At 37.8% G+C, this 27,209-nt stretch overlaps 1 protein-coding gene across 14 annotated transcripts in view; it reads right to left on the bottom strand.

Moving 5' to 3' along the window:
* Positions 1 to 24,582, bottom strand: part of LOC124380928 — a 46,050-nt gene extending 21,468 nt beyond the window's left edge. The window contains exons 1-5 of one of the 14 annotated variants that reach the window (XM_046842278.1): positions 24,519 to 24,582; positions 2,058 to 2,112; positions 1,865 to 1,953; positions 1,733 to 1,775; positions 1,072 to 1,149 (exon numbers count right to left, since the gene is read on the bottom strand). In XM_046842278.1, the coding sequence (XP_046698234.1) occupies positions 1,072 to 1,149; positions 1,733 to 1,775; positions 1,865 to 1,953; positions 2,058 to 2,112; positions 24,519 to 24,521 (268 nt within the window). In that variant the 5' untranslated portion in view covers positions 24,522 to 24,582. Of the gene's footprint in view, positions 1 to 1,071; positions 1,150 to 1,732; positions 1,776 to 1,864; positions 2,113 to 3,424; positions 3,457 to 4,788; positions 4,805 to 12,042; positions 12,114 to 13,156; positions 13,872 to 17,131; positions 17,266 to 24,518 lie in introns of those variants that run through there. The other 13 variants (XM_046842259.1, XM_046842295.1, XM_046842251.1 and 10 more) reach the window with 13 other exon arrangements.
* Between the last annotated feature and the right edge of the window lie 2,627 nt (positions 24,583 to 27,209).

Raw genomic sequence — 27,209 nt, forward strand, 5'->3', positions numbered from 1 at the left:
ATATCATTCAAATAAAGCATATGCATGGCCTACAAAGGACATTTTTCATAGATTTAGGGTCAATAGATTTCAGGGTCAAGTTTACTCTTACTATTTTGAGGCGTTTCTGGTGTTTCTCACTATCATCTGGCTCAGCTCTACCTGTTATCTGCTAGGGTTTAGGTGAACTAGCCGTATTAAACTATGCTAATGTTGATAACAGGTCTACATGATGAAAAATATTATTATTTATTAAATATTTAACGGAGGTATTATTAAGCACTGTATAATGCTGATATCGCTATGATGATTAATGTCATGGACTGGAAAAAAGGATGTTGGCTTGAGCTTGACTTAAAAAAATAAAAAACCGCAAAGGCTTAATGCATTTCACGAACATGCTTTAATTATATTTTATTATTACCTTTAAGTCAGATTTCTATGCACAGTATTTGGAATAGTGTTGCTGACTCAGGTGCAGTCTTGCATTGTAAGGAATAATTATGTGGTTGTAGGTTGAGACTGGACATCTTTGAAAGTATAGGGTGACATGCAAACCTAAGATTCATCCACCAAATCTAAGATTTATGGGATAGCTAGTAGAAACAACAAAAGGCAAACAACTATGCCATGTTTAAAACAAGAGCTATGTAGTGTTTCATCACACTGAGGTGACAGGACATTAAAAAAAGTACATGAGATAGAAAGAAATAGAGATTGTTTTACAGCTTTCAGGTATCAAGATAGCTAATTAGCATGCAAGTGCTTTGCTCATAGATTTTATAGTTATAGATTTTCTACTGTGGCTTTTGTCACATACAGCTTTTAAGCCAGCAAAGAAATACATGAGGCAACATAGAGCTAAATAAGGCATACATTAGATTAAATAAACAGCAAAAAGTTATTAGAAAAATAACTAAAATGGAGCAATAGGCACAGTCAGAGATTGTAAAAAAAAAAAAAAAAAAAAGCAGTCAGAATACTTATGAATTTGATTTATTGCCAGGTGTGCTCAGATACACAAGGAATTTGTCCTGACAGAAGCTTCTAGATATAACAAAAAAACAAAAAAAAGAAGTCTTTAAATTGTACCTGCAGTGTTGGTTGGAAACTGTAATAGTCCCTGTAGGTCTTTACTGATAATTTGTTGACTCTTGTTGACCTTTATGTCTAGATATCATAAAGGACCAATAGTATACCTTCAGATCACATTTGGGTATCTACTAGACACCAACAGGAACCATTAGGACATCATTAAGCATTCAGATTCCAATACGTTTTTAGAACTACTTTATTGGAATAATGTTTTATTGATGTGCACAAACCTAATACATAATTGAAACTAGTTGGCAATGTTTTAATAGGTAACGTGTAATGGTTATAAAATAGTGACCACATTAAATAAAAGAAATACAAATAATAAATGCAGTATTTTAATTACTGTGTTTAAGCAGCTGTTTAGAAAAAAAGGTATGTGAATATTTTGTGAAAGAATATATATGCTAATATATACAGAACTGTGCATGGTAGCTTTCATCATTGAATCTGATATGAACAAAATCTTAATGGGATGTTACAGTTAAAAAAAAAAAAAAGAAAAGGAAGCAAGCACCTAATGTAAAACACTATATTTTATTGTCTCATGTGAATATTGAAGAATATATGGTAAACTATATATAGCAATATATAGCAATATGCCAGGTTTTTTTTTTTTTTATAGTATTCACTACAATGATTAGATCAGCCCACTTACCCTTCATTTCCTGCTGATCATGGGCCTCTCCAATTCTGCTAAACTTCCGATTTAGAAAAAAAAGATCCTCTTATCATTATGAGCACTATCCTACTCAACTAGACACAGTATTTTCAGTGACCATGCACCCACCTTTGTAAAGATAACATACTGAATCCCAGAATTAACAGGAAAAGGGACAGCAGAGGTGTTGAAAGTGATCTTCTGAGGCCTCCATCTTTCTGTGTGGACATAAGCACTGCTCTGAAGTTAGTCGAGGTGGATGGTGCGAAAACAGATAGGTTTGATTCTCCGAGCCCAGCCTAGCCTCCTACTGTGAACTGACCCTTGATGACACATGCGGGTGACTCCACCGAGAAAACTGATAAGCTTGGCAGAACCTGAATCAAACAGAAGAGAGAGGTAGCTTAATGCCATCCCAAACTAGTTCCTTGGCTACTACAAACGTGTTCGAAGGAACATGCAGCGCTGCTTTTAGATGAATGCAGCTCATTCACATATAAAGGGAAGAAGGGAAGCTTTAAAACAACTGAGGGTTTTTTCCTTCTCTTAGGAGTAGATAAGTTTAATTTTAATAATAAGAGAAATAAAAAATTTCATAGGCTTGGCATCAGTTAAAAAATAATAATATTAAAGATCTTGCTTTGAAATGTTTGTAAAGGCACACCAGGGTATGTCTCATCTCCAGTATGGTCAGACGCTATTGTTATTGTTGTCTCTGCCCAGACAGTCAGGCATATAAAAGGCAGATCAGACTGGTCTAGAAAAAGCTGGACCCTTGCCAAAATGTCTGCTAATAAATCCCTGCTATTTTGCAAGCAGCTATAACATTTGTCTTAAAACAAAAGGCATTCCAAATAGTCTTAATATTCATTTGAGAAATTTACTTGACATTTTTTTAGATTCCTGTAAAGCTTTAAAAACAAAATGTAATATATATTGTGTGTGTGTGTGTGTGTGTGTGTGTGTGTGTGTGTGTGTGTGTGTGTGTTTATTTAATGGACAAATAAATACACACTAGTAACAAGAAATTGAAATTGGAGTGTAAAATATTAAACTGTCTTTTTTTGCTTTGCCTTCCCCTATAATGTCTCTACAGCCCTATAGGGTTCAACTAAAATACAAATTCATAAAATATGCAATTTAGTAATGACCTCTGTCAAAGTTCATAAGGTCTCCATCTGTGGGTGAATAATAGCCGAGACTAAAGAATGCTGACTCTCTAACAGCTTGCCTGTGACTACCTGCTGCTTTAAAAATACTGGCCAGACGAGAAGGCCTGACATGCTAAAGGGATCAAACAGGACCAGTGAATACTGCCTATTTCAGTGAAATGTGAGGCCAGAATGTATACTTTTAGATTTTAGGCCAGCATTGACCACTAGGGGATAAAAAAAATGGATATGGAGAAGAAAACCTCCATTAAATGCAAAGACTAAATAAAAAAAAAATAAATAAAAAAAAAGGTAAATTTTTAGCGACCTACTCGTGTTTAATTTTAAGCTGACTTTATAATAATTACTAATATGTTTATACTAATAATACCAAATAACTGTTAATAATACTGGACTTAATGAACAAGGGCCAGGTTTTGCTCTGCTGATCCTTTCACGATGCCTGGTGTGTTTAGAAAGCAGATCTAAGAGTGAAGGCCTGCTGAGGGCCCCTGCTATCCATTTAGACCACTCTCACATAGTTCTCTATTCTCCCTCCTTCCATTTATCCTCTCCTTCTGAGAGAATGATGTTGAGCAAACAGTGCTTGAATATGAAATCAGCCTTCCAGAAATAGAAGACACTGAATGGAATAAGTATCAGCTGCATAAATGAGGACTCTATTACAAAATGTGTTGTAATGAACACATTCAAGATCTGCAAGACAACGTATATGTAACACCCATTTTTATAAAATCATACACATTGATTCACTCACACACATAGCCAAACACTCACACAAACACACTTCACGTGCACCTGGCTCTGGATCCAGCTAAGGACTGTGAAATTATTGTAAAAACCATGCACATCATAGACGCACGGACCTGTGCCCATGCAGCATTGATTATTCATTCACACACACACGTGCGCACACACACACACACACACACACACACACACACACACACACACACACACACACACACACACAACAGAAAACCCATCTTTTTTTCCATCTCCCATCATTAACCTACCATACATTTCTAAAGAGAACATACACACATACCATATACACACACCTCATCACCAATCTCCACACATCAGCAGATACACACATAAGACTCATTATTATCTGTGAAAAAGGGATGCTATAGGCGTGAAATATCCAAAATAGATAGCTTCCCCATACACACCCATCGACCGCACCATACAAACAAAGGGGTGGACAATGATCTAGTGACTCAGTGACACACAGGAGTGCTGTGGCTCAGGAAATAGACTCAACAGTAAATAAATGGATTGTACATAAAACAGCTTAATCTCATTTCTATAGCATATACATGAGGAATTGTTCCTAGAAGCACTTTTACACCTGTCTCATTAGAACATGTTCAAATATCTCATGTTTTGGGTGAATTATTTTTTTATATATAAAATACAGAAAATATATAAATATTTTAGGTGAGGTAATCTAATATGTAATTATATGTAACTTTAAGGATCCATCAAACCTGCACCATTTGAAACATTTACAAAATAATACAGAATGGAAGTACAGTAATAGAATAATCAAAAGATTATTTCAAATTACATTTATTGCATGTATTGAGCCAAAAGTGGTAAGGAGTCAATTCTTGTTTTTCAGTTATAGTCATGAGCAAATCAAGGCATTGTATAATAATAATAAAAAAAAATACATACTGTCGCGAAGCAAATAAAATATCAGATGTTATCATTATTAGACACACTTATCCAGTAGATTTGCTTCACAATGCTTTCATTTGTTTCAAATAGCGTTCATAAATTCTGTAGCATTGTACAGTAATTTTGCACAATGCAGAAATTGTAGAGATCTTTGAAAATTGCTAATTGAATGGCCAGGATGCTATCAACTCTTACCTCATGGTCATCACTGATGTAGTGGAAATGCTCGGAATATGCAGATCGCTGAATCCATGGTAACTCCATGTTCCTGAAACCTATTTATTAACAATGCATGCCATTTGACATGGTATATTAACATGCTGGAAGTGCTCAGCCATGTATGGATAAAATGTAGACATATAGTAATACACTTTATAACAACTTCAGTGAGTATAATAAAACCTTAATATGTGCCTTTTTAATTAACAGTCATTCTGCCACCACTGGCATGGACACCAGACAGAATTGCTTCATATTTTTATACTCGTTTGCCCATTAGAGATGTTCCTTTATGATTAAGACAATGTGTAAAAATGGCCTTTGGTAAGAAACATGATTCCTGCAATTCTTTTTTGACTGATGCTCAAGCTGCTTATATCAAAAGAATTACTGATTGTTTTTGCTTTTCCTACATTTCCCAGTAAATGCTGAGGGTTCTGAGATACTGGACCCATCATAATATGTTAAGGGTCATGCAAAGTCCACCGCTCTTTCCAATGATAACACTCAATTGAATCTAGAAATGCTGATCTGCCCAAATGAAGACCCCCTTACCAGTCATGTAACGTACGGCTTGTTGGAATGTACTATTTGTGTGAAGAGGTGGAGTTCACTTTATAAACTGTCAGCTCATTAATTAAAAGAACAAAAATATATAGTGTTACATAGTAGAAAGAAACATTGTAGATAAAAATAAAACAATGGAAAAAAGGGACAAGGACATTTCCTTCAAAGAAAGAAAAAAAAAAAAAAAAAAAAGCTTTAGAGGACCTTGAATTTTTAGTAACCATATGTGGTGTGTGGCTTTTGGGTCGGTTACAAGATGTTATCTGAAAAGAAACAGTGCGAAACTTTTCAGACCGTTTAAGCAAATTCATACAATGTGATCAGGTGACTTCTTCAAACAAGAAGTGCTCATGTCCAGATGAAGCTGTTCCTCTTAGTGGAGCTCAGGGCTATTAAGCCCTTTTCTTATCTTTAAACGTTTAAGTCGTTCACAAATTTTTAAGTATTTATGTATGTATGCATTTATTTTTATTAAACCCAGTTTAGAATAACCCTTCTTTAAGGGTATCTGTGAGAGTGAAAGGGAAAGTTTATAGGACTGTGGTGAGACCTGTGATGATGTACAGTTTAGAGACAGTGGCATTGAGTAAAAGACAGGAGGTGGAGCTGGAGGTAGCAGAGCTGAAGATGTTGAGGTTTTCATTGGGAGGGACGAGGATGGACAAGATTAGAAATGAGTTTATTAGAGGGACAGCGCATGTAGGACATTTTGGGGACAAGGTGAGGGAGGTGGTTTGGACATGTGCAGGGTATATCATGGGGTATACCGTAGGAGAATGCTGAGGATGAAGCCACCAAGAACGAAGAAAAGAGGAAGGCCAGAGAGGAGATTGGTTAGTTGGTTAGTAGTTGGTTTAAAAGAGGCAGCTGTAGAGGACAGGGGGGTATGGAGACGGATGATCCACTGTGGTGACCACTAATGGGAGAAGATTAACCCTTCAGAACATTGGCTAGGTGCTAATCCAAAAAAGTTTAAAATTCCCTTATTACATTGTTAGCAATGTTGCGGGCTATTATTAATTATACCCATTATACATCGACAGCCATGTTATAAAACAAAATATAAAACTTAACAAAATAAAGCTGTCATGGCAAATGGCTTTCGAAACTGTCTCAGGTATAGCTTGTCACCTACACTTACATTAATGCATTGCCATTTAATTAAGAAAAAAGAGCAAGAAAAAGGATTATTTACATTAGTTCTTTGTGGTATATGTTTTGTATCTTGTCTTTCTCCAGTGGATTAGTTAGAATATTTCTTATTTCTTTGGTGAAGATCTCTGCAAGTATCATTAATTTTATCCATGTATCACACCTGCTAAAGGTGTAAGGGTGAGCTGTTCCATCAGCAATGGCCACCTGCTGCTGCAATCCATCCTGAGGTTTGACATAGCTAAGCTTAGCTCTTCGCTGTCACTCAGGAGTCCAAGTATAAGGACAGCTGTGGATACACATCAGGATATCAGCGCTGCTAACTTATTTTTATTTTAAAAAATGAATCCTTTTATCTGACATGAAATATACCCTGATGTGTCAGGTCATCATGGCCAGACTACTGGACTGTCACTGTAAATGCATTACAAGCAAATGAACACAAATAAAAAAATGGTGACTGGAAATGATTATAGGACTTTGGATGACATCAATATATATGAAGAGCCAAAATCACAAAAGTGTGCCTAATGTTAAGTCAAGTCAGGTTTATTTTTATAGCGCTTTTCACAACAGACATTGTCTTAAAGCAGCTTTACAGAATTTAGTTAAGGTGAATGGTGTGCGTTTATCCCTGATGAACAGCCATGGAGGAACTCCCTTAGATGACATGAAGAAACCTTGAGAGGAACCAGACTTAAAAGAGGAACCCATCCTCATTTGGGTGACATCAAGTGTGATTATATTATGCCTAATATAACATTCCTGACATTTATAATACAATACACTTGCTGGCCACTTTAATAGGAACATCTGCACATTCATACGCGTGTTCCATCAGCCGATCATGTTGCTGCAGCACAGTGAATACAGTCATGCAGCTACAAGCCAAAAGAGAGTCAGTTAATGTTTACATCAAACATAAGTCAAGGGAGAAATTCTTGTAAAGCCGACTGTGACTGTAGCAAGGTTGTTGAGTTGAGTTTTTTTTAATATTACTAACCATATAGACTGTATAAGGCTGCAGAAAGAACATCACTTATAATCTTATACTCCAGTAATCATGTTAGTTCTCACTCTCCACTGTTCTGTATTGTTGAAAGATTTATGATCAAACTCTTGATGTCACCCAAATGAGGATGGGTTCCTCTTTTGAGTCTGGTTCCTCTCAAGGTTTCTTCCTCATAACATCCAAGGGAATTTTTCCTTGCCACAGTCGCCACGGCTGCTCATCAGAGACAAATGCACACCATTCACCTTCACTGTTGATTTGTGTAAAGCTACTTTGAGACAATGTCTGTTGTGAAAAGCGCTATACAAATAAACTTGACTTGACTTGACTTGACTATTTCAAAATCTGTTGAACTCCTGGAAGTTTTTTTTCGAACATCAACACTTTTTTGGCTGTTTATAGCACAACATTAATGTCTTAAGTCAATGACAAGACTTGTCATAGCAGAAGATCAAATCACTTCTTCCAGCTAAGAACAGTCATATAATGCTTTATTGCGGACAGTCTCACCTAAACAGTGCAGTTCTCTCAGATTTGAGAAATTACTTGTATTCTAGAAATATGTTTTGAATAATGTGTCATGGTAGAGAATGTAAATGACCTTTTTTTTTTTTCAACATTTGTCGTTACATTAACATTAACTGCTCTCTTGGATTGTCAATCGGGCAAAGTGACTTTATTAGCATTTATAGTTTAATGGTCACACTGCAATTACTGTAGAGCAGCTCATAATTATGCATAATGAAAATTCTAACCAAATGAACAATAAACCAGTATATGCTTGCAGGAACCAATTTAAAGTAGAATAAGGCACAGGGAGTGTATAAGCTATGAGCACAGCATTATACAGGACCAACAAAGGGCTTGCTGGAAAGAGCATGGCAGCGCAGCTAAACACTGAGGCATCATTATAGGCTGCCAAGGGAAATTAGCCCTTTGATAGAGCCTTTGATACAGTATTAAAGAAAGACAATTTTGAGGATCGCAGGCCATGGCACAGTGTCTCATTAGCAGTCCCAAGCACCAAAAGCTAGTTGCCTTCTTACTGCCACTGAACACACAGAAGTAAACTGCTAAGGCTTAATCATCAAATGTAGATAATAGCAGCAAGCCAATTAGGGCCTTATCAAGATGCCAGAGATAATGGATGTAAATTAAAGAACAAATTGTTGCATATAGTAGATATTCTCATTAGGGTTGTTGTAGGACAAATTAATGAAAATCTCTTAACATATAATATTGTGTTAAAAACATGGGTTATGCAAAAAAGAAAGAAATCCAATGTCCAAGGTAATGCTTTTTACAGTTTTGGGGAGGAAGTATATAAATAAGGTATTATAATTAAATCTGATCTGAACCCCATTGTCAACAGTGTAGCTTACTTTGTTCCTTCTCTCTGACCCTAAACATAGATGGGCGCGCAGTAAAATGGTAACAAACACCAGTGATGCTGTTCGCTTTCATCCTTCCCAATAAAAAGAACAAAAAGCTGCTTCCTGGTGGGGCAGGGAAGAATATGCATGGTTCCAAGCCTTTCCTTTATGTATTAATAGTGTGTCCTCAGCCAATAAGCCACGTTCTTCATATAGGCTTGTACACTTAGCATTTAACTTCCTGACCATTTCAAATGAAACATGAAAGGAAATGGTGGGAAGAATGGTGCTGAGATCTTTAATGCCATGATCTTTAAAAAAGCGGTAGGATAAGTGGTCCTGCAGAAGTCAGCACCTGGTGTACATGTGGATATTATCTATCTATCCATCCATCTATCCATCTAAACAGTTTGTCATATGCAAATTTTTGTTTGCCTTAGTTAGCATATGGCTTAAGACAGATGCTACTATACACACACACACACACACACACACACACACACACACACACACACACACACACACACACACACACACTTTATGACAAGTGCCAATATAATGACTTATATCACATCATGAAAAGCTTAATTTCGTAAACATAAGTCAAATCCCTAATCATTTTAAACAATTCACTGACAATCTGACATTCATTTTTGCTATTATTTTCTTGTTATAACCACAATGCTGTTTGAGAGTCTGCTGATAGTGCTGTCAAAGGGAATACATCTTACATTTAAAGACTATGGCCATTCAGTCTGCCCTATTTCTAAATGCCACATCTGTAAACTCTTCTAAACCAAAAAAGGATTTTACAGCTGCAACTTCACCTGGTAAACTTTTTTTCTCTATATATGTCTGCATATATTCCTGAAATGAGCAGGGTTTCTCTTTCAAATGTAAATGTTTGGGGATTAAAATATTACTTATGAAAAAATAGGGGGTGGGGAAATTGATGTCATAGCATGTGTTTTTATTTTATGCTAAAAGCTATATTACCCTCAGACACACTTATCTGGGAGGTTGTGCTTCTCTTTATGTACTACACTTAACTTACTATATTTACAATACTTACATTACATTTACTCTTTGTGTGTGTGCGTGCATATACATGTGTTTTACCTGGTAAGTGACAGTCCAATCAGAGTAAACAGTGGAGAGGATGGGTCGTGTCCAGCCTCCATGACAGGCCAAAAATGATCACCATGGTGATGCGTAATTAGAGCTGTCAAGGCGTCTTCTGTCCTGCTGGCACCAGTCTGATAGCTCTCAGCAATAAGGACAGACAAAGCTTAGTATACTCCTGCCTCATTCCAAATGACATTACGTGCTTTTTCTGCATAATGGCTACCACACAACATTACTGCAGGTGCACAACTGTGGTCTTCTGCAACATCAGTTCGCTATTTTATATATATAGGTTTTTCTGATTTCCTCCTCTTTCTTTTAGGCCTTTCTGCCCATCAGCACCACTTCCCTGCCACCTCACATGGACAACCCACAAGTGCAAGTGTTATTACACAAAACTCCTGCTGTAGCATTAATTGAAGAAAGAGATGGTGGGACGAAGGCTGTGGGGGGTAGAGCATGCCCATTATCACTTGTGCCTTCAACAGGTCTCACATTTAAAAACTGCAAATTGCAAAAACTTGCAAGGGCAAAATGTTTGACATTATTTGATCTAAACCCATATGGTGAAAAACCTCCATGAGAAGAAAATAAATAAATAAATAAATAAATAAATAAACAAACAGGGGGCAGGGGGAGGAAAGAGTGTAAAAAAAAAAAAGAAAGAAAGAAAAAAAAAACACAAATCAAGGAAATAATTATTTAAATGCTTTAATTTTCTGTAGGTTATTTTGCTCCAAAATGGTATGTCAAGTGATCGTACTCGCCTCCTTTCAGATTTAGTTTGTCTCCTCCTTTGCATGCGCCCTTTCCTGACAAGAGAGACGCTAAAGATGTTACACTTACCTCCTGCAGCACTCTGGGGCAAGACAAGTTCACACTGAGAAAACACACACACTTTTCTTTAAGACTCTGGAAGATCTGAGTTTGCTTTTTTAATTAAGTTGAGCTCATATGAACATTAGCAAATTAGTCCCTTCTTTTTTTAATTAACAACGCTTAGTCGTCTTATTGTTGTCCTCTGAAACAATTAATGTGACCTTATGTGACAAAATGCACCAAGAAACCGAAAGAACATTCATAATTTCACTAACTAAAGCACTAATGTGACCATAAGTGTGACAGTACATCATTTTCCCAGCATGAACACACGCTATAAAATATCATTGAAAATAATACTAATAGATGTCGCAAAGCACATTGCAACATAGTTCAAGGATATGTCAAAGAGAAGATCACTTTTCTGAACAATTAGCACACCCCATTTACACAATATTTATTCAGAATTTATAGCATCCCATTTTTTTTCTTTATCAGAACAAAAACAAGTTTTAAAGAGAGTTCCTAAGATCAATAATGACATGCTAGTTAAAGCAGAAACCTTTTTCTGCGAAGGGGAACAGGAAGGTAGAAGGCACGTTGCGAAGTACAGGAATGGCGTGTGGAACGAGTTAGCCGTGGATGTTATTGCAGCTGATCCTAAGCTCCACAATGAGTCCCTGCTGAACTTCTGCTATTAATTACATGTTTACTTAGAGCCGTTTGAGCCGTAATGGGATGGCTAGTCCCCCATTGACTCCCTCCTCTCCTTCAAACATTTAAAGGACAAGATAAGAGAGCAAGAGTGAAAGAGACTGTCCACTTTAGGTCATGTCATTGCAAAACTGGGCCTCTTTTTCCTTGTATGAAGCATTGTTTGTGAATCACAACCTCAGGCACATTCTTACTAGGGTAAAATACAAGCAAAGAAAATGAAATACGTCTAGCGCATGAGTAAGACATGTGGAATAAACTTATTGGGAAATTACTCATTTTCAGTGTAGATAAGGAGGATAAGTTATTAGAATTAGCGTGAAATTGAAATGGGGTTTACAACCGGAAACAATTCACAGACAGAAGACTGATCAGGCGTCTAAATAAGGCATTACAAAGGTTGTGCTGAATTCCCACATGTACTACTGTTTATACTGTACATGCTGGCATAAACAGGAGTCTGTGTACCTTACTGCTGGAGCAGTTTAATGCTCCTGCTCTCCTGTCACATGTAGCAGGCTTGAGGATATGCAGGGATCCATAGAGGAAGTGGGAAAAAAGAGGAAACAATAACTCTTAAATAAAACACAGGAAACAAGGTTAACTGCTACTCCTTCCATTTAAAGCCATTGGCAGAGGCTATTTTTTGCCCAATTATCCTTGGTTAACAGGATTAATTACTGCACCTTCTTTTCTGTTCCCTCTCCCTCCCAGCCACCAGCCAATAAATCTACAGCCACAGCTCACAGACTGGGAATGCCATGCTAATTAGCATAACAAGTCACAAAATCATTATGGTCCTAAATTGCTTACAGAGACAAACAACATCTAAGGCCTACAGGATGTAGTCTGGGATTTAGGAGGGCTGTTTAATTGAATAAAAATGTTGCGGGGGCTTAGACACAGGCAGAACGATGGAAGAGGGAGGTGCCGAGTGGCTGATTGATGGGGCGGATTCCCTGAGTGCTCCTCTGTCAGCCACACCCACTGTAGACGAGAAGCCCAACAGTGGCACATGAGGAAGGGGCTGGGTGTGCCTTCAGTTTTACCTCAAAACTTTAATTGTGTGATGACAGCAATAATGGTTGTGGAGAATCGTAAGAAAGAAAAAAATATATATATATTATTATTATTAATATTATTTCGATAGCCATTCAAACAGAATGTGAGAGATTCTGTTTAATAAAATTTTCTAACTTATACAGAACTTATTTCATTTCTTTTGTAATTAATTTAAATACATTTTTAAAAAGGTGGTCATATCAAGCTGGACCATGTCTTTGTTTATATTTTCTCCTGATTGAGGCCTGGCCAGAGAGACAGCTGTCCCTGCTGGTTTGACAGCTTCACTCCCTCTCAATAGACCTGCACACATGCCTGCTTATTAAAACTTTTGGCGCTCTGTGTTTCTAATTATGTTCCAATCAGCTGGCTTCTTAACTCCCTCATAGTATTTTCTGCAGATAAAAAAAAAAAAAAATATGTAGAAAGCTTGTTCAACCTGGGAATTTACAATCATTTCCCACACATACTGTGTGCCCAATGTAAAGCATAAGAACAAAGTAAATTCTAAAATCACTCTTTCAACCTAAAAGTTTTCTGGGTATTGCATTGCAAGCTAACTTTGTAAATATCAAATAACAGTAATGAAATAGATTTTTCAAAGCGATATTCAAAAGATGTGTATCAAATAATAAATGACGTTTATAGATTAGGATTGAGGCAGAAAACATACAAATGTTCATTTGCGAGTATAATAATAACGGTGTGAATAATTGCATAGTCTGCATTTCCATAGCACAATGCATTTCCATGTGTGTCAGTGTGATGACCTCCATTTTCCCAGCTTCTGTGTGAAAAGAGGAAGGTTGAGTTTGGGTGTGGGTGTTCACTGCTCATGCTCCTCGGCGTGAGACTCAGTCTGTCGTGCAGCTGATTACAGAAAGCCTGTGCCAACTGTATCACTCCAAAGCGCGGGGGGCGGGAACCACGCTGTCTGCAGCAACCAACCAGTTTAGCCCCAGCCTCCGCCATTTGCCTGCTTTCACTAACCTGTCCTGACAAGTAACCAGATTAGCGTAGTCTTCCATCAGTGCAGGGGAGCAGAAAGAGCAGATGGAGCCTTCAGCTCGACTCCCCCCTCAGCCCCGAGCTCACCGGCACACTGCTTAGCATGCACAATAGCTGGGGCCTGGCCCGCCGCAATCAGTGTACTATCAGCAAATTGCTGCTAACAGCTTTGCATGATGCTGTTCAGGGAATACCATGGCTCAGTCTTCATATGCCCCTGTACTCTTCTTTCCAAAAAAAAAATAAGGGAACAAAACATGCACATGCTCAGCCAAACACCCACCACCTTAAAAGATACAGGAGTGATTAGCAAAAGCTTGACAATTTACGAACACAATTAAAGCTGCATGTGTGTATTTGTGTGTATACACATTTCCTCATTAGGCTTATGAAACACGAAAGGCACAAATGGGAAAACGGCAGAACACCCGTATCACAGAGAAAGGAGATCATCTGAAATCGAATTGGTTGACAGTCTAGAAGGGGCGAGCAGACGGAGGAAATTGAATTGTGCTATATAACACTCGTCATCTGCTGGGCCAAACTGAGCTTGTCTTTTTACAGTTTCTCTGATAAATATCACTAACTTTGCTCAAGTGAGCAGATGGGCCTGCTAATTAGCTTGGTTCATGCCGCAAGTTTGTTTATAAAGAGAGAATGGGATCCAGACATCTTGACACATTTTATTAACATATCATACCTTAAAGCTCTGCCTCTCAATACCCTGAAGGCATTTCACTTTACACACATGTACGCACACACACACACACACACACACACACACACACACACACAGGCACATCTTTACATACCATGTGCAGTGTACTGAATATGCATTAGAAATGTTATACAGAAACAGTATGCTTGTGTAGGTAAAAAAAAAAAAAAGAAATGATAAAGATTTACAGTTATACTCAGTAAGCTAGTAAAGCAAACTGATGCTATGCATGTATGTGCATACATGTGGATGTGTCATCTTTTGAACTGGCTGCGAAAGAGAGTGGGTGGACATAACTCATGGCCAGTTTGTTTGTGTGATGTACAGAGAGAAGAGGCGGAGAAAAAAGCTGGGGATTCCTGTATGTTGTCAGATCTGTGTCACCCAGTTTCCCTGCTGAGCCACTTTTTTCTAGCTTTGACCATAGTGGTGGCTCTCAAAGTGTAAAAAAGGGAACAATGTGGTGCTTAAAATGGATTGACCATAAGAAACACTAAAACTGGTTCAACATTGGAGGGATAAATATACATTCTCTTAAAACTAAAGCCAAACCATGGCAAATTATCCTGCACAAGAAAAAAAACACAGTTTTTCCTTTAATTTGTCACCATTCTGAAGCTCTTTTTACCTTTACTGCTCTTTGTAGCTCTATTTGGCTCACTCCATCTCTCTGCCTCACTCTCAGCATCTGGCCAGTGAGTATAACAATTTACACCTACCCCTCCCAGGGCCTGTGGGCAGAGTCCAGGGCTCCTGACAACTGGCACTGAGCTGCTGCCAAGAAGACTAAACCACACTGAACAGCTGTATCTTTGAACAATCACGCAATATGGAAAAGTGTGCCCTCATACCATATTCAACGCTATTCAATATGCAGCTAATCAATAGCTACAGCTAAAGAAAGGTATGTCTCTTTTTTTATCCAGGTACATTAATTCTCATCCTTGCACAGTTACCCACTAGTCAGAGCAGCAGGGCAGGGCATGCAGGGAAACTAATTGAGGTAGAACACACACACACACACACACACACACACACACACACACACACACACACACACACACACACACACACACACACACACACACACACACACACACACACACACACACACACAGAGGTAGTATAAAAGAACGCTTAAATTGCTGGCACTAAAGGGAAAAAAAATCCATCTATCCAAATATAGGGACTACAACATGATTGCAGCAGTTACAGTACTGTTGTGTGTGAAGGATCTGTACATTATTGAAGTTTTGTTTTCATTTTATGGGATAAATACAATTTTCCTCCCAGATAAACACATCAGCATTTGTATATACAGAACATTCAGACCCCTTTACTTTTCTGTATTTTGTGATTTTGCAGCCTGGTAGTACAATCACTCAGATTTTTTTTACTCATTCGTCTGCACATTATGTACACCATAATGACATGAAAACAGAATTTTAAAAAATGTATAAATAAAAAAAAAAATCAAAATATATCACACTATTCAAATCTTTGCATTAGCACAGATGCCTTAGAGTTTTCTTGATCATTGCTGAGATGTTTCTAAACCTTGATTGGAGTCGACCTGTGGAAAGGTTCATTGATTGACCTCTCTGTTGAAGGCCTCACAGCTGACAATGCATATCAGAGCAAAAACCAAGCCATGAGGTTAAAGCAACTGCGTGCAGAGCTCAGAGACAGGATTGTTGCATGGTACGATACATTTACAGGCATTTCTAGAATTCTGTTTACACTTAGTTATTATGGGGTACTGATTGTAGATTAATTTGAACAATTCAAAATAGTAAAAAGTGAAGTGTATATATATATATATATATATATATATATATATATATATACATACACACACACACACACACACACATACATACTCACATATATACATATATATATATATATGGCTTGTGTGGTTCAATGCAACAGGTACTACTACTGTAGCTCAAATTGCTGAAGAAGTTAATGCTGTTAATGCTCAATGAGTTAGAACTGCTTTGGCAGCAAAAAGGGGAAACACAACATTAGGCAGGTGGTCATAAAGTTATGCCAGGTCGGCATGTGTATGATGCATGTGTGTATATTATAGTATATTATATTAATAATATAATGTACATTTACACATACAAACATTTTAATTAGCTTCCACTCAACAGGTGCAACTAAATGACGCCACGTCTTTTTTCTTCAAACATTGCTACCAGGGCACAGTCATTCTTAGCAGAATCACGTAGATGAAACACTTCCTCAACCTCAAACAGTTTTCCCCAGTAGTGGGAGCAGTGGGGCTGAGCATACAGGGCAGTGGAGGGAGGCTGATTAAGGAAGGAGGCTGGGGAAGGGGCTTGCCGTGTCCAGCCTACAGGCATGGCCCTGTTCCAAACCCTACACCAGCCTGCCTCTGAAGGGGGGAGTTCTACAATTAAAGTACCCCCACAATGACTGCAGCCAGCCTACAAAATATTATTTCAAATTCTCCATGTTTTGTAGCTGCTATAAGTTACATAAGGGCGTAAATGCTACTCATATTTGCTGCATGTCGATATATATATATCATTACATACACACACACAAATACTTATGTGCATGCAAAGCTGCACCTTGTGGCCAAACACCCACTGTGCTCTTTTTTCAGAAATAAGGATTCAGATCACCACAAAATGCCACTCATTCATAAATCTGGGCTTGAGAAAAGGTCATCTGCAGCAGGACAGGAAAAAGCATGTTGCAAAGGTTTTAGTTTTAATGCTTTAAACTCACAGTCACCTTTCCTCTAATGTGCAGCTGAGAAAGTGGTCCTGCTCAGTGTTCGAACAGGTATGCTGTTATCACTGGTCTTCAGGCGATGGTGCTTTGGGGGGAGTTAGGCCCAATGAAAGACCACCAGCTACACCTCTGAACTAATGCATGGGTGATAACATTTTCATGTCTGAAAAATCTGTTTGGAGGTCATTCAATCCGTTGCCTGCCTCCTGTCCATATTGATTTTGTACATTTTATCTTGAACATTATTATATTCATAATATAATAATAAGCAATGACATGACTACTGCTAAGAAATGACCATATAGTAAATAAATTAAATCAGTAGAATATACAAAAATTAAATTAAACACAAATGAGAAATAGTTATGATGGATAGAATTTCAATTTCCTTGTAAATGTGTAGGTTTCAAAGGCAAGTAAAGGTAGAATAAGTGAAGCCTTCAGTAGCTGTACTTTGTTTTCCAGTTTAGCATTCCAAACCAGCATAGAAACTTGACAAATTTTAAGGGAAACTCATTGAATAGGCATTTAATAAAAAAAAAAAAAAAAAAAAAAGTCCATCAAACCACAAAAATGATCCAGAAAATTAGCCTTATTAATGTTTAGTCAGCATGGCCCACAACATTTATTGGCGTACAGAGTAATTTTGGTGCAGTCTCAATAAGAGTGATTAAAATGTATTATAAAAATCAACTGTTTTTGACCATCAGATTTTTATTTGGGTTACCACTATAAAATTAAACAGAGTTGCTTGACAAATTACACATTGACATGACAAATTAAATTCAGTGTGGCAAACCTATTAAAGTAGACTAAGAAATGTTTTTTCTGTTTTGAGATTTTGGCTTCCTTAGTTGGGGAGGATGGTGTTAAAAAAATATTTGCACAAATGTATTTACCAATGCTAAATAAAATTGGAATTTATCATTATTAATTTATTAATACCTCAAATCACTTGAAACTGCAATATTTAAAATGAATATCATGGAAACAACTTGACAATTTTATCTACTTCTTTGTTCTTAAGCAATGAATCTTAGTCCTGGAGGTGACCAATGGAAGTGTCCTGTAACTTTATACACCATAAAACTGACAAAAACTAAATAATTTAACTGTATTTTTCGTGGCAGATTCACAAATAAATAGGACATGCATGCCAAAATATAATAATAGTATATACACATGTGTATATTATTTATAAATATATATATGCCATATATATAACACACACACACACACACACACACACACACACACACACACACATTTATGTTTATTATAATAATAATAATAATAATAATAATAATAATAATAATAATAATAATAATCCCACTACCAGACACTCAAAACCTGAAATTAAAAAAAATTTACTTTTCCACTAGTTGTTCTTTATAAAATAATCAAAAGCATTTTCAAAAAGATTTTTTTTATTTTTTTTTGGAAATCACAATGCGGGTATTTAAAAAAGTTTTCAAAACGTTGGGGGTTTTTTTCCCCTCATTAAAAAGAATTTAAATAATAATAACCCTTTAAATGTTTAGTCCGGTACATTTTATTGACTTGTTAAATTATTTTTAGTTTAGTCTTATAAGAATTGTTCATTTAGTCCCATCGACCAACAACCTCAGATTTCAAACATTATTCAATATAAATGCTGGTTGATAATCTCGCTATAATAGTGTTTATTTAGCATCTTCAGCATTATGTATGAAGACCACTGCATTCGTGACCAGAATTTCTAAAAGTTCCCAAAACAATAAACAAACATCCAGTGAAATGAATAAGGGAAGTAATGGGTAAAAAGACATGAAAGAGAGCAGAAGATTGAAGTAAGGCAACTAGAGAAAGAAAGAATAGGAAGACTGCTGCTTGGCAAATATTTGTAGATGTGATGCTGTTTTCATTGCTGACATCAACATAAATTTGTGTGGGGAACCCATGAGACTCAGCATGGGTTCTGCTATAAGTGAGGAAGAGAAATCGAGAATGGGTGAGAGCAAAAATGAAGGAAAATGAAAGTGAGAGCAGGGTGAAGGAAAATGACTTCTGCTCTACTGAACTGTGCTCTCTCCCTTACGTTCTCTCTCTAAGCAACATCCCTTATTCCCTCTCAAGCATGAGCCCTTCTCAACTGTCAATGGTACATGTACAACATATATGCACAAATGTTGTACATGTGCATATGCATATACAAAAATTTAAAAAACGTATTCTGATAAATTACATTACTGAACTATAAGCTATTAAACCACGGGCTTCATTTGCCATAGACTTCTTTTCCATACGCTTTTAACAGCAATTAGCATACTGTCGCTTGATGCTTACACCATAAACATTTATGTAAAATACTTCAACAATCTTGGCAATGCAAACTTGTTGATATGGCAACGAATTGAAAATTGCTCTCACAACCAATTAGTTATGCAGCAATCTTGTCCAAATCAATGGCCAGTTCCAGGGTCAGGACTAGCTGAGCAGCAGTGCTGAATCAGCAGCAAATCATGGATCTATGTTAGATGGCTGTGCCCAGTAGCATGCTTCTTGTTTTTGTCAGTGCTTGTCAGCAGCCACCTGGCCATAGCCGTCCAGAGGGGGTCCGTTATCACAGAGACCATCCCCAAGAGAGGGTCACGGGGTAGGGGCGAGAGGGAGATGCCACCTAGGGTGACTCAGGTCGCTTTGTGAATGCCTCACATAGAGCATGACCTGCTCAGTGACAGTATGGTCAAGTCAGTGTCTCTTAGGCCTAACAATGCAGGGGTCATCTGGAAGGTAAGAGGGGACACTAGCATAGACTATTTGGCAAAAGGTGGTAAAGAAACTGTATTTGTCAGACTAAAGAGGTGCCCTGAGGCTAGAGGTTCAAATATCTTCAGACTGAGTTTGTTTAATATGGTGCACACACACTGTAGTGAGCGAGAGCCATTGGGAATTCAGACAGTGATACTTCACTGAGCTGGAACAGTGAAGTATAAAGTTGAGGATGGCCTTTCTATTCACTTTGGGGAATACAAACACAAACGCAATGAGTACACACTAAGGAACCCACTGAACCACTGAACTTCCACCCACTAGATTGAAGCCCTTCCTGACTTCACTACAGATATGCATGAATCAGTGAATGCAATGGCTTTGATTTGACTATAAAAAGCTCCTCATTAGTACACAGAGCCTAGTGCAGAAGAGGGATCCCTGGTGCAGTAAATAACACAGTAATTAGCGAGGGGACAAGCGACAGTTAGAAAGAGGGCGAGCTCTGTGGCGGGACTCGGGAAGAAAAAGCAGGCTACGATCCCTGCCTCCCATACCAACCTTAGCCTTTCCACTTCAGCTCTTCCCAAAAGGAAAGACACAATGGCTTAGCCTGCCAATGGGTGGCCCCTCCATGAAGACACAAGCAACACAAGCAGGTGTGTCTGGCCTAGTCTACATAGAAAGAAAGGGAAGAGCTGTGCACCCATCCTTGTCCTCACACTCATCCATGTCCTTTGGACGAACAGACAGGGCAGCAGACTGGACACAGAGTCTTTCAAAAGTTCCAGGTGAAAGCCACTGCAGCTGGTCATACTGAATGGACGATGCCACAGTCCAACACCCTCTCTAATTAGCAATGCTAACAGGTCCAATCAAGATAACACCCTGCCATTATGGCTCGTCTGTCAAAAGAGGTGATGGATGATGTGAGGGCACTGCGATGGGTCATTCCACAAACACAGATGCCTATGCTCTTTGTGGTAGTTAAAACACACTAAGCGTTTTTCTGGGTGCAATAAATGATCTTGTTCACTCTAACCTTCAGTGAAGTCATGCATGTCTGCCTCAGAGTTCAGATACAATGGAGCTCAATTAGTATTTAAGTTAACTATTCAAAGTACAAAAATTTAATAAAATCCATTGCATTCAGATGTTGGGAGTTTGGAATAGCGGTGGTAACTAAATGCCCATTGTAGTTTTATAGTAGGTGGTAGGGGTGGCTAAGGGAAAGCATTAATAAGGAGCAAGCTCTCTTATTAGAGGCACTGATAGCATAAAGATAACACTACAGGGTCAATCCTGAAATTGGGTTACGATCAGGGGTTTACATGCAGCTTAGTGCAAAATGTGTAATAAATAGATTTATATTTATATGTTAAAAGGGTGAGATATATATATATATATATATATATATATATATATATATATATATATATATATATCTCTATATCTATATATACATATACATACACACACATACACACATACATACATACATACACACACTCTTACTCTGGGCCAAGTGAGTCCAAATCAACTTTTATCGCATAGGCAGTTCAGTCGTTACGTTCCACCCAATACCACGTCAAACACCTAAACACACTGTTGGTAGGAGAGGTCTTTTTTTTTTTTATCTTATATCAAAAGTGCCAAACAGGTCTCTTTTGAATTGCTTTTCTTTTCAGCTACAAAGCAAGCCTATTGAAACAAGTGCACAGCATATGTATAAGGAACACCCACTGACACACCTTCAGTTCCCTGCACATTCCTCAAGCTGTAGAGCCAAACACACTCCATCCAAACCAAATAAATGATTAAGTTCAACACACTAACACCCAAACCAGCAATGTCCACACGGCTTCATGAAGCATGCACTGAATATAAGATGTGGGTATTGTGACAACATTATCCCAGTCAACCCAGATCATGCACAGAATTAAGCCTTGATCGTGGCATGGTGAAATATTTATAAAGGCTACATGAGATGACTGGCCTGTTGGGAGAAATTTCAGGGATGGCAGGGCAGAAAGGCAGCTGAGAGTCCTGGGGGTTTTAGAGACATACCACATTCCATACAATTAAATGCCAAGCAAGTAAGAGATCTTCCTCTAGCTTTCCGGATCGCAAGCTGTGCAGGAATGACGTTTAACATGTGGAACTAACAAAGACATATATTCATTTAGGATGGCTGTTACACTGTTTTACACTGACTGACTAATAGGGTGCATACATTGGGTAAATAAAAAAATATATTGGCACCACAGTGTCAGTTTGTATGTATACACAATGTAATTTTGCATTTTTATACTTCTTACTATAATGTTTGTTGTTTGCCACACAGTCATATGTTCTAGAACAAGATTGTATATTGCATAATTATTGTATTTGTTTAATCTTCCACATATTTCCGAAGATTGAGCAATGCGAGAAGTAAACCTAATGTCATTGTCAAATACAAACTGATGAAAAAGCTTTATTCCATTCTATTTCAGTCTTGCAAAATGCAAAACACAAACACACACAGCAGATATTACAATCTTTATTAGCAATCCACTAAATTTATAGAAAATAAATGATTTCTCGTGCTAGATATAATTCTTTGCACAATAAAACCTTTGGATAGGGTCTAAACCTCAAAGCAGAGGAAAATAAGTTATTGGTAATTTTAACATGATGCATTTTTTCCTCCAAGGCATTCAGTTCAACACAAGATTGGGGAATTTTAACACATTCAGGAATGGGCTAATTAAAAATCTACACTCAGCTTTGCTGGCACAGAAATCAATGTGCTTAATTAATTAATCTATACATCACAGCCACAAATGCACCAGAGACAAGCTCAGCTTGGTCAAAACAATGAAAGGGAAAAAAGAGAAAAGAAAATCAATCCAATAAAAGACACGGCTAAAGTTTTTTAATTTATGTTTATCTTAATTTAGTCTTTGAAGATAAAAATCACAACTGATACACATGCAAAATGTTTCTTACTAATTGACAAAATATTGAGGAATGGACCACCTTTGTAAAAACAATGCACATAGGCACTCATTGATGTCTATTCATGTTCAATGACATTAACCAACAAATGCTATTATTCATTATTACAAATGCTTTGCCCTCTGGAATACTTTCACACGTCAGACTGCTTGAGAAAATCGCAACCCTAAAGCAGCTCTCAGTCCACTGAGAAGTGCTAATTTGTAAACGTGTCAGCTCAGTGAGAGAGAACAAAGGGTTATTAATAATTCCCATGCCCTTGTTCCTTCCAGATAAAACTAAACAAGCCAATATTTCTTTAAACAATTCTCTTCATCTGACCTGATTGGGATATTCAGGACATCCAGAATTGGATAGATGATTTATGCAATGTGACATGTCTCATTCTTAAACAATATAGTTTGACATTAATCCCAAATAATAAATATATTTGACAAATACTAATAAAAAAAATATGCATTAAATCAGTATTTAGTGGCTTAGCTACACAAAATCTGCATTCAAGAATTGAATAAATGAAAAGTATTTATCCAGATATTTCTCTCAGCTGTTATCATTTAAGGAAAAAACCCAAAAGATTTTGCATTTACCCTAAGACACTATAGTGACCAGTTGGGTGCACAATTTGTTTTGACTTGACCATGACCATGTTCTGTCTTATTTGTCCCACTTTCTCAGCTGTGGCCATGGTGCACGCCTCCTTTCTTTAATTCACTTCCACTCCATTGCACTCTCTTATCTATTATCTGGTGTTTGTTGCCATTTCTTTTTCCCCCCCTTTCTTTGTTTCTTTTACCCCAAGAATCCAATTAGGCTTCATTTGAAATGCAGAAACTGTGAGAACTTCAGCCATTCATGACCAGAGATAAGCAAACTAATTAACACTAGCCTCTTCTCTGAAGGAAGAAAATTAAAAATAGTCATAGATTAGATTGGATTAGATAAGTAAGGAGGCCAGGACTTTATATCTAAATGCCACTATATTTGTCGCTGCTCACCCTCACACACCATCCAGTTTTCACCATGCTTCTAACAAAAGTGAGGAGGTAGGTAGGTGTATGTACGCACTTGTGCATGCATGAAAGCATTTGAGCCGACATTCATAATTTGGAATAATTTGATTGCCCAATGCCTGATTTGATGCATAGCAAACCATACAGCAATGGATGAAGCAAAGTTGATTGTTTGCTCTAATGGCCACCTCTTCGAAAAAGTCAACATAAACCGCAGGCATGCTGAGCCTTGTTTACTCCAGACTGCCTTTCTGTCCAACCCATAGGACCACCCTGCAAACACTATAGAGCCAACTTGCTCAGATTGGGAGCCGGGTGATGGGGGCATCTATACCAGAGGTTAGCAGCACCCCAGTGTGAACACAGGCCTCAGTGTTAGCACAGGCATTAGTGTGAGATTAACAACTCTGAGACTCACCCACACAAGATGCTCTTAGCAAATACCACTGTGGTTGATTAACTCAGGTTAGGAAAATACCACTTTACAAGTATTACAACTAACAACCACTGTTTCACAGGCCTTGTAGGAAACATATGAAACTAACTCAAGGTCAGTGAACTCAAATTTTTTTTTTTTTTTTTTTTAAATATAAAATATATATACAAAACATAACTCCAAATACCATGAACTATGCTCCTCAATTAGCCACTGAAGCCCACGCAGTGGAACCACCATGGAAACCAAACTGAGACCAAGTGTGTTGTGAAAGGTGAGACATATATACATATGCTAATCAAGGGTGACAAGGAACAGGTGTGAGTAATTAGTGACATGGCAGTGGAGTGGCTGCTGGGAATTGTAGTCCAGGGCCATATTCCTGACATCAAGTGCTTTGTGTTACATACATACATAAACACAATAAATAGATCAAATAACAGAACAAGTGTGGGCATTTAAACTGTTGTTGTGATATAACACACAGAGACCTCAATCACCTCTACTTTATATATTTCATATACAAACTCTTTTCCATAGAACAAAAATTTCATAATCAGCCATTCAAGATGAGTCATGCTCTATAAATACTGCTAAACTACATAAAACACATGGCTCAGCAGAAACAGAGGGAAGCTCTTTTCCAACCTCAGGAATAAGAAAAAACAGCAACTTGACTAAACTCAATCCAGAGATTTTTTTTCAAACGGAACCAGGAGCCCCCTATCAGCAAGGCAGTAAACCCGGAGCTTAGCTCATTTCCCCCCATTGCCCTCGCCACCTCCTCAGTATCCTGTAGAAGCAGCAGCTCAGAATAGTACAGATGAACTTCGACCTACCTATGGGACTAAGGTCACTACAAGCACTCGGACTGTGAGAACTGTTATGAAACCAAGCAGTCCCAACCGGTAAACCCAGGGATCAGCACTCTGTCTCCTGGATTGTCTTTACCAAATGTTTTTACACCCTCTCTGACCCCTCTGACTCAGGCCACTGTCCAACAAATAAAATCAATAGACTAGATTCTCTTACCAGACATTATGCGTTTACTGCTGAGTCAGTGGTGTTGAGAATATAAGAAGGTGGAGAATGGTGAAGAAGGAACGAAAGAGCAAAGGTATTCAAGTTTGTATACATTTGTGTATATAATGCAGATTGAGCATACAATTGCAGCACACATTCAATCACCTACACACACTAACACATAGACATAGACACACATTTTGGAGCTGTATGCTCTACCCAAGGGAAAGAGAAGCCACAAGCTATAGCAGGATGCGGACAGCAGGGGGAGCAGCTCCTCTATTGATTTTGGAGCAACGCTGCTGGTGGGTGCAGGACTGCTGCAGGTCGGCTGAGCAAGACCATTCAGCAAGTCTGACCAGAAGCTTCAACTCAGCGGCCTCCAGAGGGTCTTTTCTCCCTGCTCACTCCATTGCTCTATGTTTAAAATGATGAGCTCTGTGGCTATGCAGGTCACAGACAATTTGATTTTGGGAATAAATTTCTCTATTGCTTGGCCTTGCCATTATTTTACTAATTCACTCACTTGGCATGGGAAGTACTGTTAGAAAGGTGATGAAGTAATCAGCTAGACAGAGACATTGACAGCTTTGTTTAGTGAGTGTTTAGAAAGCCCAGAGTGTAAGTGTCTGCCAGATAGTGTCTGAGGGTGATATACAGCTGGTAAATATGTCAGAAGTAATGAAGGCAATTCTACAAACATCAAAATGAAACCTGAGAGCTTTTTACATCTGTGTGATGTCTAGTCGAGCATGTCGCATTGGCAATGTTACCTGCAGCAAACATCCCTATTTAGCCATGAACTGTCTGTTTTCTTTCCAGGAAAAAAATCATTAGGAATACATATACTATAAATCTAAAATATTGATATTAGTTTTAATTAAGCTAACAGCATATTGAAGAGTATTTTTATTTACATTAAAGCTTTTTAATGCAGAAAAAAAATGTAAAACAAGAGAAAACGTGGAAAAAAGTGCAGACTCTTTTAAACACTGAAAACTGGCAGGTAATGTCATTTCCTTTTATTATCCAGTCTGTTCTTATAAGCACTTGTTAAACTTATGGTTCACCCGATCACAGTGAGGTGTGTGTGTGTGTGTGTGTGTGTGTGTGTGTGTGTGTGTGTGTGTGTGTGTGTTTGCAGTTCACCAAAAAAAAACATCTGCTGAGGAGAGATTCCTATTGGAAAATTGGCACAGAGTTCGGACCAGACACAACTAAAATCTCCCCATTTATCTGTGACAGGTTTTAAGCTTGACCGTATTAATTTAATTTTGATACAACACCAATGGTCAGATACACCAACACACACATACACATATGCACAAAACACATATGCACACACATTTGCAGGGAAGCTCACCTCATCATAATTGTTGCTAGTTGTGGCTTTAACAACAGGAACACAGGGCATAAAAATGGCTGAGGCAATTTTTCCATTGCCTGCAACCATCTTAAACCATGGCCCCCGGAAGGGGCTTCGCCTGTACCAGGGCATCATTACCTGCTTTAAATGTCTGAGAAACATCCTTCATTACCGCAAACACACATACACAGACACAAATACTGCCCAAAAAAATTTGCACAAGTCCTTTAAATATTCACCACTTGTATTAATGTAATTTAAACAGGATCTGGGTTTCAGAGACAAGTAAAGATTTTGACTAATTGAACTCACAAAGACACAATTCCGAATCATCATTGGTCATTTGTGTGTGTGTGTGTGTGTGTGTGTGTGTGTGTGTGTGTGTGTGTGTGTGTGTGTGTGCCTGGCACAGTGGATATCTAGCTACACTTTGACCACATCATCCCACATAGACATGGGGGCATGGCACTGGCCTTGACCTTTAATTTC

The sequence above is a fragment of the Silurus meridionalis genome, chromosome 3 (genome assembly GCF_014805685.1).
Source record: "Silurus meridionalis isolate SWU-2019-XX chromosome 3, ASM1480568v1, whole genome shotgun sequence".
In the NCBI taxonomy this organism is placed as follows: Eukaryota; Metazoa; Chordata; class Actinopteri; order Siluriformes; family Siluridae; genus Silurus; species Silurus meridionalis.